This window comes from Cynoglossus semilaevis, chromosome 10 (genome assembly GCF_000523025.1).
Source record: "Cynoglossus semilaevis isolate Cse_v1.0 chromosome 10, Cse_v1.0, whole genome shotgun sequence".
In the NCBI taxonomy this organism is placed as follows: Eukaryota; Metazoa; Chordata; class Actinopteri; order Pleuronectiformes; family Cynoglossidae; genus Cynoglossus; species Cynoglossus semilaevis.
In genome coordinates, this window is record NC_024316.1 from 10,819,321 (window position 1) to 10,835,528 (window position 16,208).

At 39.2% G+C, this 16,208-nt stretch overlaps 1 protein-coding gene across 1 annotated transcript in view; it reads left to right on the forward strand.

Moving 5' to 3' along the window:
• The window catches only part of sema3bl (sema domain, immunoglobulin domain (Ig), short basic domain, secreted, (semaphorin) 3bl), a 45,348-nt gene that overhangs the window by 20,438 nt on the left and 8,702 nt on the right, over positions 1-16,208 (forward strand). Inside the window, exons 3-8 of the mRNA XM_008318719.3 lie at positions 410-469; positions 7,644-7,763; positions 12,934-13,024; positions 14,586-14,702; positions 14,867-15,009; positions 15,961-16,115. Of these exons, the coding sequence (XP_008316941.1) occupies positions 410-469; positions 7,644-7,763; positions 12,934-13,024; positions 14,586-14,702; positions 14,867-15,009; positions 15,961-16,115 (686 nt within the window). The remainder of the gene's footprint in view (positions 1-409; positions 470-7,643; positions 7,764-12,933; positions 13,025-14,585; positions 14,703-14,866; positions 15,010-15,960; positions 16,116-16,208) is intronic.

Sequence of the window (16,208 nt, forward strand, 5' to 3'; positions counted from 1 at the left end):
TCCTGCAGACCTAAGACTTATTTCACAACTCCTGAAGTTCACCACCACCCTGCTGGGCTACACCCATGATATTATTAATGCTAGTTGATCATCAGTGACAAATATATCTGTCATCTCCTTATCCTAGTTTCAGTTCCACCAGCCAAAGCTCACTCCCATGTGGGAGGAATCTGCTCTGCTCAATTTGCCTCTAATTATTTTTATTTTGAGTCACAGAGAGAATAATTCAGATTTAATGACACGTGCGGTGATTGATTTTGCTGTGAGTGTATGAACGGCCTGTGTTGTAATTACATTTGTAGTATAATTGGTCTCATTGGTTTATTCCTTGTGTTATGAGGTTATAAATCATCCCATAATTCCCTTTCTTTATGCTCATTGTTCTGTGTTCTTTTTTTATTCTCTGCAGATTAACTGGCCTCCTCTACCTGGCACCAGGGAGAACTGCATAGAGACGGGGAAGGAGCAGGTGAGCTGGGTTTCAGAAAATGAAAACATATGCAGACTATGACTTTTGAAACTATACTTTATGCTTAAATTAAATCTATTTACAATATAGTAGGATTCTGAACCTTTTATGACCGTGACTTGTCTGTGTATCGTGTTTCAAAACAAATTTTGTTGAATTTCAATGGCGTCACTTACAGTATAGGATTAGTTCACATCTCTGCTAAACTAAACTTCAATATTTAGTTCTACTGTACTTACGTGAATGTAGTTTTAATTTAAAGAATTTTCAATTCTTTATTTTGATTGAACAGACTTCAATGTTTTGTCATAACATTTGAGAAATATCTTAAAAAAAGGTCTTCTTCTTCTGCTGACATGTTACAACTAGGTTGACCAGTTACATAACAAAAACCAATGTTTTTGTAAGTGGAAACAAGAGCAGTAACAAAACACACACTCCGACCTGAATGCATTTCAGGAACAGCCTACATTCACTGGTATTTATGGACAGGAGCAGAAGATTCTTTTTTTTTTCATATGATGGAAAGTGCCTTCAGCATCACATTGTAAATGGCTCACTTAATCAGTTAAGCGACATGAGTGTTGCGCTGACTCGTCAGTTTCCTACCCTGAGGCACCTGGTCTCCTCTCTGCTCTCGCACATGAAAGAGAAAGGAACAGGAAGTTGCCAAACTCAGCACGGCCTCTAATAAGGTCCATAACAGCACTTAGGAGATTATATAATGGCCGGAGCTTTAATGTTCAAGGTGAAGGAGAGACGAACTGGAGGAGAGCAACGCAACACTGTAAAGACAGAGCTTTACTGGTCTGTGGAGGAAGAGGGGCAAGAGAGTAGGGGGTGGGACAGGGTGGACGGTGTCCACTTCAATTATTAACACGTACAAAAGTGTAGCAAAAAAGACGTTTTTTTTAAGCCTTCACATTTAATACTATCACGGTGAAAGTGTTTCTGCTTTGAAAAAGTACATTATGTAATAAATAGAACCTGCGCCCAAGAGAGTGTCAACAGCTGCTGACTTAGCATTCTGCTCCTGAGCCCAAAGACCCTGAAGGGAGCTTCAGAAGAAGAGGGGAGAGGATGGAATAGAAGGATGAAGAGTTTGAAAAAAGAACCATAACCATGAAAGGTAGAAAATGATAAATGTCAGGTGAGATGGACTCACCTAAACTGATGGACTCATCTAAACTGATGGACTCACCTAAACTGATGGACTCATCACTTGCAAGACTTTTTATTTTTCTTAATTAATGGGAATATCCACCAAAATGTCAATTATAATTTATTTCAATAGTGTAATTAGTTTGTTTTTTTTTACTTCCTGTATAATAAGGATAACTGTTTGTTGTGAATTCCTAATGAGATGATGGTGGCGGTAGTGTCCCCCCGGGACAGATGGTGGCGGTAGAGTCCCCCCTGGCTCAGTTCAGTTTGAGACCCCTGCAGTCTCACATATGTGTGTTTAGGTCACATCCAGCCACCACATGGCTTAAATCTGAATGGGTTGCTCTCAGCAGGTAAAGTCAACTATAATTCAACTACAGAACTATCTCATTGTAAATTAAATGACCAAACACTCCAGGGTTCACAATAAACAATCTGACCAAAGGAGGTCAGTCTAAACACAGCATATTAAAGGAGTGGAAACAAGACTCCACACATAATATTTGAGCCAATAATGTAATAAGCAATGGTAAACAACAGTCGGACAGGAAGGTCAAAAAGGTTGAAAAGTAGGGGGCGAGGGCCGACTGAAGTTTCCATAGATGCCTTGAATATGTCCCTGCTGATGATGTCGCAGTTACTAGACTATAAAACAGAGTACACGCATATACCAATACCCTCAGGCTACTGTAATGATCAAAAACGTTAGGAGTCACAACGCTTCATTAAAAAAGAAACAAAAACAGTTGATTAACTAAGGATTTGCGACTAGAGTTTGATTGGTCGATGCCGACTTAGGCTGAACAAGCTGAACTTCAGTTGTTTGCTGTTGTCGTAAGTTCTTGTCAGATAAATGACTGCTTCTTGTGCTGAACTAAGCTGAGTTTAATGGTGGAGGTTAAAAGGTAAAAAGTCCTGACATTTTTTCACTTTGATCTTGATGAGCTTGATGATACTGTGCACAAAAGAGTAACAGTGACTAAAATCTGATTAGAACTAAAGAACAACAACAAATATGAAGAATTCCCTTCTCGACCAAAATCAAACAAAGTCAAACGACAGTTATTTGTAACACAACTCTGTTATCTCCCTGATGAAAGTACACATCTCTACTCCTTCTACCGACGACCGAGGACCACCTCAAACATGTTTTTACTGATAGTGCTTCCTCCCAGAGTCATGACCTTGTGACCTTCAGCATCATTAATTAAGTCTCAAGCAAATGAATCACAGACAGGGAGGGGAGTAGGGGCAGGAAGGCTCTCGGAGGTTTCAATCCAGCGTGTTCTCTCTTGTTCTGCCTGTTAACACATTTTTCTGCTTCATCACTCAACGTCTTGTTCTTCTACCCTGACAGACCGTCTTATCCCACAGTCGCCTTTTCTTAAACAATGATGTCTGATTTGTTTGTGTTGGATCTACAGTTGTAAGAGTTAATCACAGCAGTAACAGTTAGGACAGGAACCAGACATTTTGGTCACTTTCCTCTCCTTCACAATGTTTGTTCTCATAACTGTGTTCATTGGAACAAATCGTTCTCTTTTCTACTCTCCACTTATGGTCTTCGTCTTTGCATTTTAGCAGTGGCTGGTGGACTGTAAGATATATTACTGCAACATACTCAGACATTTCTTTAACATTTACCATTGGCAAAAAACTAAACAAAAACTAGAGGGTGACATTACTGAATACCAAAATGTGAAATAATCAATCTGTGTATTTTACAAAACTAAATATTTTTTGGATAAATTCTTATATCAGAATCACAATTTACTTTACTGATCCCCTGAGGGAAATTATCATTACAAGAAACTCCATTACAAGAGGTAAAGTAGATCAAAGTAGAAGTAAGATAAATTAAAAAATAAATAAATAAACACAATTTAAACAAACCAATAGTTGCAGCAAATAACTGTCATAATAATAATATTATTGTAATAATAATAATAATAATTTGAACTTTACTGATCCCACACTTTGGAAATTCTGCTGCAAAACACTGCCCCTGGCAGGCGCCAAGTATTTAGCTCCTTTGGGAATCAAACCCAGGACTACCTGCCTTCTACTTCCAAGGCAGGCGTGCTAACCACTGCTAACCACTATTTTCAGTATAAATAATGGACTCTGATGTATGACATTAGAAGCTGTTCTGATGAACTGCGGAGGATGACCTAATGCCCAAACAACAGTACCGTGTGGGCAGCAGATTCTAGATGACACTGCAGTCTGTCTTCACGGCTCAGGAATGGATTTTGTTTGATATAATTAATGGGAAAAAGCTGCTGCAAAGGCAGAAGGCCAAGGGTGTTCTGTTTGCACCAATACGTTCTTTGTTCTTCTGCCAAGATGTTGGTTAATGTTGGTTTCTTGCCAAGATGCAAAGTGATGTTACTGTGGTTTTTTTCTTTCCATAAAACATTTTCTTTGGTTACGTACTGTATTTCACTGGTTTTAAGATGGAAATCATCTCTGACACACTGGAGAGGTTTGAGGTTGTTTTTTTTTTTGATTTTGACGACTGAATATTTTCGGTAGTGCACTACACAGAAAACTGATTTGTTTGTTGCTACCAGCTGCAGAGACCAAAGGCTTGGACAGTCAAACCCCTGCAGCTTTGAACTGATGTCTCTGTGTCTCTTTGATTGCGTAGGAGATCCTGTTGACTCCTCTGTCCTGTACTTGTGCACATTTCCTGTTAGTGTTACACAGAATCTGACTCGTCTCCACTGAACTCAGGCTGTTTATACTGGAAAGGTCCAAACCTGCCACTCCCTGTCCGGGTCAATCGTCAGAGTTGGAGCTTCACTGCGGTTGCTGTTAGTTTCACATTAGTTTTACTACTGTGTTGAATTTTCCCCAGTACTAGAAAAACAAACTACAGTCATGAAAGTAAACTAGCTGTGTAACATGAGATCAGTTTAATTTATTATTCATATTAATTATTATCTTAAGGAACTCAGGCAACATTCTAACGCTTTGAAGAAACAGAAAAATTAAACAGATTGGTTATTTAGCGGAGAGAAAAGTCATTATCTAAAGGCTGATACACACCATGCAATAACAGAGAGCTCTCTGTAGAGAGAGGGTCCAACGGGGACTTCCCAGGAGTTCAACAATTGACTTCTGCTGAAGTAGAAAATGTCTTGGCTAGAATGTTCTTCCCACCTTAACAGAACAAACACATTCTTGGTTTTTGCGAAGTACGTATCAGGCTCCCATTTCTTATGCAGAAATGCCCAAAGGTTTAAAATGTACAGACTTGTGACTTCAGACGAAACAATATGACAAAGGTTTTCCACAACCTCCAGTCAGTTTCCTCTCTGGACCTACATCCAGGTTATTCAACATGTGTTGTATCCAAGCTGTGACACTTGCCATAAACAAATGAAGCTATGTGATATAAAATGTATTTTAGCCTGAAGCATGGTGGCTGCTCATGTTTCTCAAAATAAAGGCTTCATTGTTGCTTAGAAGATTTTTCTCCAAGTCACGACAAAGACATTTGTTTCTACTCCATGGCTCCACAGTCACTTTGTCCCAGTGAGTGATTTTCAACACATTAAGGTCTGTTTTTGTGCACAAAGTGTATTAGAAGTTAAAGTCGACTGAAAAAAAAATCTATTCATAGGAGTCAAATGTGAGGTTCTGTGTATACCTAAAATGTTCTTTTTATACTTAAATATCTCAGGTTTTAGAACAGCATGATCTTTGACCCTCTCTTAGCCCTTCACTAGAGGTAATCAATGCATTGTTGTTTTGCTTGTAACAGTTTAAAGGACAGGCGTCGTTAGCTGACTAATAAAATGCAAAATCATTATTAATAGTAATACTATATAATAGTATAGTAAACAATCCTAGTTTGGGAGAATGTGACAAATCAGACCTCATAATATCTTCATGTCACATAAAAATCATAAAAATGTTTTTCTAAACTTGGTTTATTCCAATAGTAAGAAAAGGATGGTAGTTTGACCTGAGTGGGAGGAGTTTCCTTTTACTTCCTGCTCTACAACCACTACAGTCACACACTCACATTGTTCAGAACCACAGTGAACGAGAAGCACATTGGCAGTATTCATGTTTTCTTAAACAAATGATACAAAGATACCTCTCAAACCAAACGCAGCAATTCTATTCTGGTTGAAATACCGTGCATGCTGTCCCTGACCTCCACCTCTGGTTTTTGTGGTCAGCTTCAAAGCTTTAACTCTTTGAGAGGACAGCAGGGCGTGTGGTCAGCCAACCTGGCCTTGATAATAGAAAGCCAATAAATTACTACGGTTGGGTTTCTGTTTTCAACAAACCTGCTTTTAATTCTGAAAGAATGATGTGACGATAAAATCTCTTTCCACTTCCCACTTACAGTATGTCTGTCAGTGAAACACAACCGTTGAACCAATTCATGTTCTGTTTAACACCGCTCACTTCAGCTGCCAGTTAATCTCCTTTCAGACCACACAGATGTAAGAAACCCACAATCCCTTGGTGGAAGAACAGAGATAAATTTTCTCATTTCAACATCTTATTTCTCTCTTTGCTCGACTCGGCCACACACAAATCTCCGAGACGACTCCCAGAAAAGAAGAATGGAAACACATGAAGTTTTTTTTTTTAGTCAACCTCTGTTCACTCACACATACGTCTCTTCTTAGAACAAAGAACCCTACTTTGTTCTCCATCCTAATGATTCAAGTCAACCATGGACTGGAGCATATTTCTACTGTTTCGATTTAAGGCGATTTAAATTATTTAGGATGAGTTCCTAAGAATGAGCTTCAAGCCACAAACCATCAAAAACCAGGTGAAATTTTTGCCGCCTTCTATAATAGAAATCGGCCCTTTTTTTCTGTGTCCATTTATGACCGGTCCCTAAGTAAGATTTATTAAACACATTCTTAATGTGAACGAGTCTCTTGTTTAGTTTGTCGTTGGTCTGGTTTTGTCTGAACTGAGAAACATTAGTCCAGAGTGGATGTAGACTGTTTAGTGGAGTGCAGTGACATGGTTTACATCAGGACGGTGGCCCCTTGAAGCCCTCGAGAAAATGATCAACAGTGTCAGAGCGTCGGCGTGTGATTTAAAAAAACTGAAGCAAAACACTCAAATAAAACAGGACTTCTAGAAACATCTTAAATACAAGACACAAATGAATGAACGACAGCAATGCGCTGCCTATCAATTTACTGTCAGCATGAGCACAGGAACACACAGAGACACCAGATGCTTATATTAGTTTGACCTTGGTAACTTGAGACCATGACAGTGGTCCGGTCCTTTCCTCCTCAGCTGCTGCTTTTAAAGACAGAGGAAGTGATCGCTTCTGCCGCTTCCACGGAATCTCTTGTAACAGAGACGTGTAAATATTTATTTTCCCCATCTATTGGTCTACTTGTTGGCATCTTGGACATAGAACACAGATATTTTTTGGTCTGATGTAATATTGTGGCCACATCTAGGAAATAAATTAGTCGTAAACTAAGTTAAAATTTTAAGAGAATAAAGTCAAAAATGTGACAATGAAAAAAGTGGGACAATTACGAGAAAAAAAAGTGTTAATCTTTTTACTCAGTCAAATTCCATGTCACAGATTTACATTTGGACCAGGCGTTTTGTGGCGTTTAATGAACATCTGGTCAATGTTTATTTGACATGACTGTGATGAAGCTTGTTGTACAACATCAACACGTCTTTCTGGCAAAACTCCAGAGTTACAGTTCCTGTGAGGAGACACTGAACTGAACAACTGCTCACATTACTCATAATAAAGCTCTTTTGTTGCGCTTCATTAGAACCATGTGGCATCAATAAAACATAATAAAAATTTGTATCAATTCATTTGGATAACAGTTTCTGTTTCACTCTGTCCTTTCATTTATAAAAGATGTGTGTATAGGTGTCTTAGATCGGACGTTTAAATTCTTGATCAATACTGATCAAGATACTACTGTACATGTTTTTATTAAGAGATTGACCCTGGATGTCTGTATGTCCGCGTGTGTGTGTTTTGCAGTCGGAGTGTGCCAACTTCGTTCGCCTGCTGCAGCCCTACAATCGAACTCATCTCCTGGCCTGTGGCACCGGTGCCTTCCAGCCCATGTGTACTTTCATCAATGTGGGCCACAGAGGAGAGGTAAGCAACAAGGAAAAATTAAGTGAAGTAAATTTAAGTCCTTGAATGAAATTTTCTCATTGTATATTGCTGTATTCTAAAAGTGTCATGAAGTGCTCAGTGCTCAGTGCTCCAAGAACCAAGTGATAATACACAAACTAAAGTACAAGTACCAAGTGATAATACACAAACTAAAGTACTGAGAATACAAAATTTAAATAAAGAGAATTTATATAGAACATAAACATTACAAATAGCACTGTCATACTATGTGCAAATCACCAGATGAAAACCTAATCCAACTAAATACAAACAGGTTTGACAAGTGGCTTAAAATCACCTGAAAGACCGTCATTACTCAGTAGATTAGAAATGTTAAACATTTGCTGAAACAAATTCAAATTTGTCACATGACTACTCACTGGTCAGGACAGAAACTCTGTATGTTTGTAAACTGTGTACTTTGATGGTGAAGGTTCTGTACCTGTCCCAACAAACTCTGGTGCACTTGATGTAAATTACTGCACGGGGGGATGTGGTGTGTGTTTACAAGTGTTTGTCTGTATGAACAGGTGTGAGATGAGTAACAGCCTGTGTCAGCTGCATGTGTGATTAGTCACGTCAACCCGTGTGTGTGTGTGTGTGCCCATTCGCCACCCTACGGCAGTGTCCTTTCAGATACTGGACTTGTCTCTCTCTAAATGGACAACACCGCAGGGAGTCTGTCCATTTATTTAACCAATCGATGGCTGGAAAAGAACACACACCCGACTGTTTGTCTGACCCTGTGAGGGCACACAGGCTGCCAGCCCTCGGACCAGACTCTGGGTGGGATGATCTTTGACCCGCCGGGTGTTTTATCTCACGGAGACACAGACGTACACATACTCTCCACCTTCGTCTCTCTCCTTGTCTCAGGCCTGTGTTACTGTCCTAAATTGTGCATCCAGTTTGCAGGAGAGAGTGTTTGAGGTTTGCAGCTGTGTTAAACAACTACACTTACACAGGCACTCAGAGCCTCCTTCAAATGACGCTCGTACCAGACAAGTATTTGACAGGTTGTTATTGTCTGATGTTTTAGCTTCTTAGTTATCAGGACATAAAGTGATGCTTTAACAGCCAAGAATAAAGGGGTCAGTCACGAAAAATGTTTAAATCTCAGCAATTCCATCTGGCTATCCGTTAAAGTTGACGACCATTGAATGTGTCACGGTTTTTAAGTGTCAAAAACAATTTTTTCCAGAATATTCAGATTAATCCCTGCCACATGGTGTTCATCTGGTGCGCTCAAGTTGTAAACTTGAATCAGCTTTTTGTGTTGCTGCCTCACAGACAGATTGAAGTCTCTATGTGGAGTGACACAGTCACCTCTCGTGTGTCACGGATGTGAAAATAAACCACGTTACCGCCAAGGGAAAAAGCTAGGTGTGCATGCACAACACATGAAACACAGACTTGAACATATAAATATGCAGAGAAGCAGACCAAAACAACCACAATCACGATGAAAGACGCACTTTTAAACAAAAATATGAACGTATGCATAAAGAAAAAAGGATAGAATGACCCCCCCCCCCACAACTCATTGGTCTAATGGGCTGACAGTTAAAATAGAGATATAAACACCAGCAGTATATTGAAAAATTATTTAACATATTTCTCAACAGCAAATAATCATGTGATGCCTTGACAACACAATATTTGATCTCGTCATGTTGGAACCATTTCCTACTATTTTATGTGGAAATCAGCTTTGAGTTCTAGCCACTTGCATGTGTTTCATTTGGCTCAGATTCCTACATGCTCCAGATGATTGAATCCTCTTTGAGGATTATTTTACTGCTCTTCACTCCATAATTTTACTTGAACTTTAGGTTTTCTTCACTAATGATCTCCATAACTCTTCTTCTGTTCTGTCTATGTCACGTTCCTGCTCCTTTCCTTTTGACTGTCATCATCCGTTTGTCTCGACCGCTCTCTGTGCCGTTTTCTGCGTCATCACGATGTAATGAGAAAAGTCACGACCTTTGGGGACACACATTCCCCTGTGTTTCTCTTTCTTTTCTGTGGTGGTGGGAGATGGAGCCCAGCCATGATTTGATCCACTGGTGAGGGAAGGGCCAAGAAAAACAGCACGTCACAGGAGGTCTGGTGGTTAGCCAAGTTGTCTATGAGATCTTTGACCAAAGCGTATTTCTCTGAATGTTTGACGTTTTTAAAAGTGAGCTTTAATCCAGCGTTTAGTCACAACGCATGCAAACTGAGTTCAGAGACAAACAGCAGTGGTGCTGAGATGATTCAAGTCATCGAATTTAAAGGGCAGACCCGGTTAAATCTGTTGTCTTTCACGCACTCACGTAGCATCTACCTCTACTCCATCAAAACATTAACAACAAGGGAGGACAAGTATGAGGAGATGATGATGAGCGGCTGGAGGGAGCGATGGAGGGAGCGGGGGGGAGGGAGGGGGTTTGTTTAAATTAGTCAATAAGACACAGATAGCATATGATGACAAAGAGCAACCGGCAAGCTGTTCAGTGACTGGATGGTTTGGTCTGATTATAAGTGTCAGTCTGATTTTTGTATTTATTGCATCCAGTGCAGTACAAAAGTCCAAAGTATACATGGTTAAAGTATTTGGCCATACTGTAGTACGATCTTATAACTGGGGTAAAGGAGTCATGGAGGATATTGAGAATATCATTGTTAAGGAACAGGCCTGATGAGCTAATGTTTCATTTTGTCAGCTGAAACTTAGCCTTTTAGTTCACACAGTACAAGTATTCAGCTAAAACAGTAAAATAATGGCAAAAAACATTCAGTTCCCACCCCCCTCTTGCTCTCTCTCAGTTCTACTGTGTATTTATCTTGGCAATAACTGACCAAAGTGACTCAGACAATAACGTTAATATTGATAAGACAAAATGCAGTGATGCAGAAACATAAACTCTGGCATCGAGACAACAGAGAGTTGCTGAAGAGAAACGGATGACAGATGACTGACTTAAGCACAACTCTGTCAGAGGTTGAAATAAAAAAAGCACAGGGTGGAGGAAAATAAAATGATAGAAATGGAAGAGGTGACGTGGTCATTAAAATACACTCCTCCTATTTGTTCAATAACACACATAACTGAAACACAAATGTTAATATGTTAAAGTGTAACTCATTACAACAGTGTACATCTTTTTTTAATCAACATTTTAAACAAAAATGTATGTTTATAACCAATAACACTCGACATGTTTTGTTAGCTTAGCTACACAACATGCTAAACAATATTAGCTTAACTGCTGGTGTGATTAATATAGAGGGTTTCTTTTTCAGAACAAGGCCAATTGTTGTCATACATATATACATATACATATATATAAATGCAGTGTATATACATATGTGTATATATACATATTATGGGTATAAGACTGATAGTATAATGGTTTTGGGTCCTTTAAATCATATGTTTGCATTAATGTTTTATTCGTATTATTATTATTTTTGATAAACCTATGGCTTTGTGTACTTTCTGGAGGCTACCTGTCACCAGTCAGGGGTCTTATAGCGGGAACAAAAGAATAGTATGCGTGACTGTATGTGATTTTGGAGTATTCTTTTGTCTTGATGACGTCAGAGTCATCATGTCCTCTCTGTTCTTGCTATGATGAAGCCACAGCTGTCCAATCACAATGTTCCATTGTCTATTGCCGGAACTGTGTCTCAGACACACAGAGTTCACTGTAAGGACACTAGAGTCATTATGAACTGTATTCACACAGCAGGACAGACTGCAGATCCTGTTGCCTCCCTTTTTTCCCTTTTTATATTGGAAAGTTGACAACGATCTGTCAGAGACTGATAGATGTTCAGAAAAAGTAGAAATAAAAAGGCAAAGAAGAAAGGCTTTTTTGTCACGCCAACCCAGCCTTGACCTGAAGAGTCAAACAATCCCAGGATATGGAAAAAAAATACAGAATTATATCATAATATCCTTTCTAGAAATAGTGGTACCAGAAAAGTGGTGATTCATAAAATTGTTTTGATTTTTTTATCTCGTTTTTAGTTTTAGTTTTTGGCCCTTCACAGAGGCTGGGGGGCAACAGTGGCCCCAAGCTCATTAAAGGTTGGGACCCCTGCCCTAGAGTCACTACAAAACATAATAATAAAAGTCTTTTTGTCATGTGTTGAGTGGAACGTCATTTAGTCGAGTGACTAAAGTCAACAAACAACAATATTTTCTGTTGAATGTTCAAAAGTGAGACTTCCAGACTTTGACGGATGCTTGTTTTAATTCATTATCCTGATAGCTGCTTAATGCTCTCCTCTCCGGGTGGGACGATGTGGGAACTGGGTGGGAAACTAGTCTGGAGCCTGGAAACTGTAGTCTGATCCTGCATTTCCTGGTTTCTCAGACAATGTCTCATCACTGACAGACACAGGGTTCAGAGGAAGGACAAATGTTTGAAGCAAAACGCCTCTCTTCTAAATATGAACAATCGGACAGAGCCTCTGATGTGCAGTCATCTAAAACCATGTGTACAAACAGAAACACTTAAATAAGACAAATGTCCTCCAAACTTCCCTCATTCATTGGTCGACTGCCAACTGCTCCAGCTCTGTGATAAGTACACTAATATTATGAAAATATTAAGTCAAAGCATTAGAATGTATGAATGTAACGTTCCCTAGTGGTAACAAGTAAAATAGAAATAAAAACATCATCTTTCCTTGAGGTCCTCGAGTTTCAGCTGCCAGTGCTGAAAGACCTTCGAAGGAACCTCTTTAACTGGGTCTGATGGAGTAGGTCAGGAACCCCAGGGAGCAAAACTTTCATGTAATACATGTTGACATGCAGTTGTTGCAGTTGACAGTTTGAAGTAAAATTAGGAACACAATAGCTGTGAAACTTTTTAAATTTAAACAGTTACAGTTTTTAGAAATGGAAGTTAGTGAATACACTGGAGGACGAGGCTGTGTTGGACACAGCGGTGGAGCAGGTCTGGTCAGGATGTTGGAATCAAACTACTTGCAGATTTGTTGACATGTTTTGATTTTTTTTTATTGCAGTAGAAATATACTGTGCAGAGAGGACATTAATTTCATGAAACAAACATGTTATATATAATGTTATATATTTATTGTAATTATTATAACGTGTTATTATTTACAGTTAATACCTTTGTTTTCTGTTTCCCAGCATGTGTTCACAATGGATCCTATGAGTGTGGAAAATGGACGTGGAAAAGTCCCTCATGACCCCAGCGTGCCCTTTGCCAGCACTTTCATTGGTACGACAATTTTTTTTCATGTATTAATATATTTTCCTAAAATGTCCTATGAACTGAACTGAAAAAATAAGGAGAAGTAGATGACTTTAATCTCATAATTGAGTCACGTTTTTTTTTTAATGTGGCCCTAATACTCATCGTAATCTACGCTCTCTTTACAAAGTCATTCTTGCTCTGATGAAGATGGAACATCAACTTCCTCTTTTATGATTTGTTTTTATCCAACACTTTACTATGATAAATAAAAATGGAATGTTTGAATATCGATGTTACCGGGGACATGTGTGAGGGATTTAACATTTCAACTAATGCCAAGAACGTTTCAGTGGACAGATAGACATGCACACACATTAGTTCCTAGCCTTTTGCAGTAAACATAATCAATTCAAATATAGGCTTAATCTTAAACCATAGCCTAATGCTAACATTAGCCTTAAACCTCAAATCGCCATCTAAATTAGTTTGGACCTTTATTTTCTCACAAATGGAAGGTGTCCTCACGATGAAGGTATGGTACAAAAGTAAAGCAAAAAAGACACACATGCACACACACACCGACCCACACACACGAGGAGTACGTTACCTCTAATAAATCAGCACGGAATCATGAGCCAAATTCCCAGTGACATTCAGGGAGAAACACCCAGAACTATTCAACATATTTAACTCTGCAGAATCTGCATGTGCGTGCTCCGTTCCCCGTTCCCTCTGCAGCTGGGTGACATGATCACATTTTATCCCTCTCCATTATATTTGGCAGGAAAGACTGATTTAAAGCCAATAAGTCTCAGTGTGGAGAAATACAGTGTCCAAATAAGTAAAGAATAATTCATAAAAGCTGTGATGGATGCTGCTGGGACGCAGCTTTGCACACACACACACCACACCACACACACACGCTCAGGTTAGATCTAATGCATCTAATGTTCACCTGCACATACTGAAGTGTTACAGTTGCCAAAGTGTGGAGGTCTAAAGGGCAGAGTCAGCAGGGTTTAGTAACATTAGTGGAGGAGTGCTAACAAGGCTGTCCTTGAATATGACCTACTGCTGGAGGCCTGACATGACCCTGACCATTTATGGATTTTACTGTCGAGGATTAACAGCTTGCAATGATGGAACGAATGAGAGAGAGAGAGAGAGAGAGAGAGGACAATGACAAAACTCTATCAACACGTCAGAGGTTACATTCATGCATTACATTCAAGACTTATATCCATATCCAATATTGTATACATATATCTAAATTTATATATATCATATATTTATATATTTAACACCTAATTTCTACCCTTAAGCCCACAGTGGAGCCACCTGTCACTTTGGCCTCAACAATGAGTTCAAAGTCTTGGTAAAAAACAGACAGTTTTATAACAAATCCATCAGAATTCCACACGACAGTTGTGACAGTAACTTCTTCTTGGGGCAAACTGCTTTTCCAGATTTTTTTAATGCCACTTTTCCTGTTTTATTTGCTTTGCTGTGACCAAGAACTGTTCAACCCCAGTGTCTATCGTTTGTCTAATATCTGATCTCCCTTTGTCTTTTTCCTCATCCTCAGGCGGAGAGCTGTACACAGGTTTGACTGCAGATTTCCTAGGAAGAGACTCTGTGATCCTCAGAAGTATGGGCGGTCGTGCCACCATAAAAACTGAGACTGACGAGAAACTTCTCCACGGTAGTAAAATATTATGAATAAGAACTAGTTTAGAACAGAGTCTTATTCCGACACGTTTTCTCTACATGCTGCTCATGTCTTTCAGGGAGTTGTCCCATATTTCTCCGTCTCTGTTTACACTCCACCGTTTGCATATTGTTTATCCTGACTTTTATCTCCTGCAGACCCCAAGTTCATTGCCGCTCATCTGATCCCAGACAACGACGACAGAGACGACGATAAAGTCTATTTCTTCTTCACTGAGAAAGCCACAGAGGCAGGAGACAGAGAGGGGGCCATACACTCACGAGTGGGGCGAGTGTGTGCGGTAAGGCGCTGTGAGATGTCCCAGTGTACAACTGATCATATTACTGTGTATTTGAAGTAGAATCTGTACGATTTAGTCAAAAAAAGCAATTTTTCTCGTGTGTGTAGGTTTGTGTAAGTCCAAAAAGGACCGTGAAAGAACTCCTGACCCAATCAGAGACTAAATTAGATTCAAGAAAATTTAATTAGAAAGTCATATGTAATAAGCTGTAGAATTTCAGTAACCACAGACAGGTGGTAAATGTTTGACGTTTATCCTTCGATTTTTGGATCTCTAATCCCCTCATATGGAAAAAATACATTTTTTATACGCACATTTTCCCTAAAGCCTGTAAAGACGTCATATCAAGAATTACGGGACTCTTTTGTTTGTCCAGAGGCACAACAGCTAACATGGTTTCCCAACCTTGATTCCCATCTGCTGAGCATATTCCTGTGTGCATTGATTCCAAAACCACATGCGTGTACACACATACATACATATGCAGTACTGTACTGTAGGTGTACTTCAAATAAGCAGTTTGATGATTTTTTTCTCACTGAATGAATGTGCCAGAAATGTTTACTAAAGTTTTAAAAGATTATTCTTCTTAGTGATTGCTTCTTCCATCTATTTTTTTTTTACCTATTCCAGCATCTGTCACTCATTTTTCCCAACATGCACTTTGCTCGCACACACATGAGCTGTTGTCTAAATTCAGTTTGGCTCAAAATAGGATTTATTGCAGAAGACTGCAGTGAACGTTACAGAATTATGTCCAGCTTTATATGGATATAAAACACGGCGTAGCCAAAAACTCCAAGACCGATCCACTTACTGATCCACTTACTGATCCCATCGAAATCCAAGGTGCTGGAATCCCGAGCCAAAAACATAATGAGAGTGTAAATATGAATGCAGAGCTACAGCTGTCTGTGTTTTATAGATTTTTATCCTCCTTTTTTTTCCCAGAATGATGTTGGAGGCCAGAGAGTGCTGGTGAACAAGTGGAGCACGTTCAACAAAGCCAGACTGGTGTGTTCTGTGCCTGGACCTCATGGCATCGACACACACTTTAACCAACTGGGTGAGATACAGGAACATGCATTAATTAATAAGCGCTACCCTTTAAATACACATTTTATTTTTATTACCAGCCAACAATATATAGCCCAAAGATGACTTTAATCAACATCTGTGCATGTGTATAAACAGAGGAC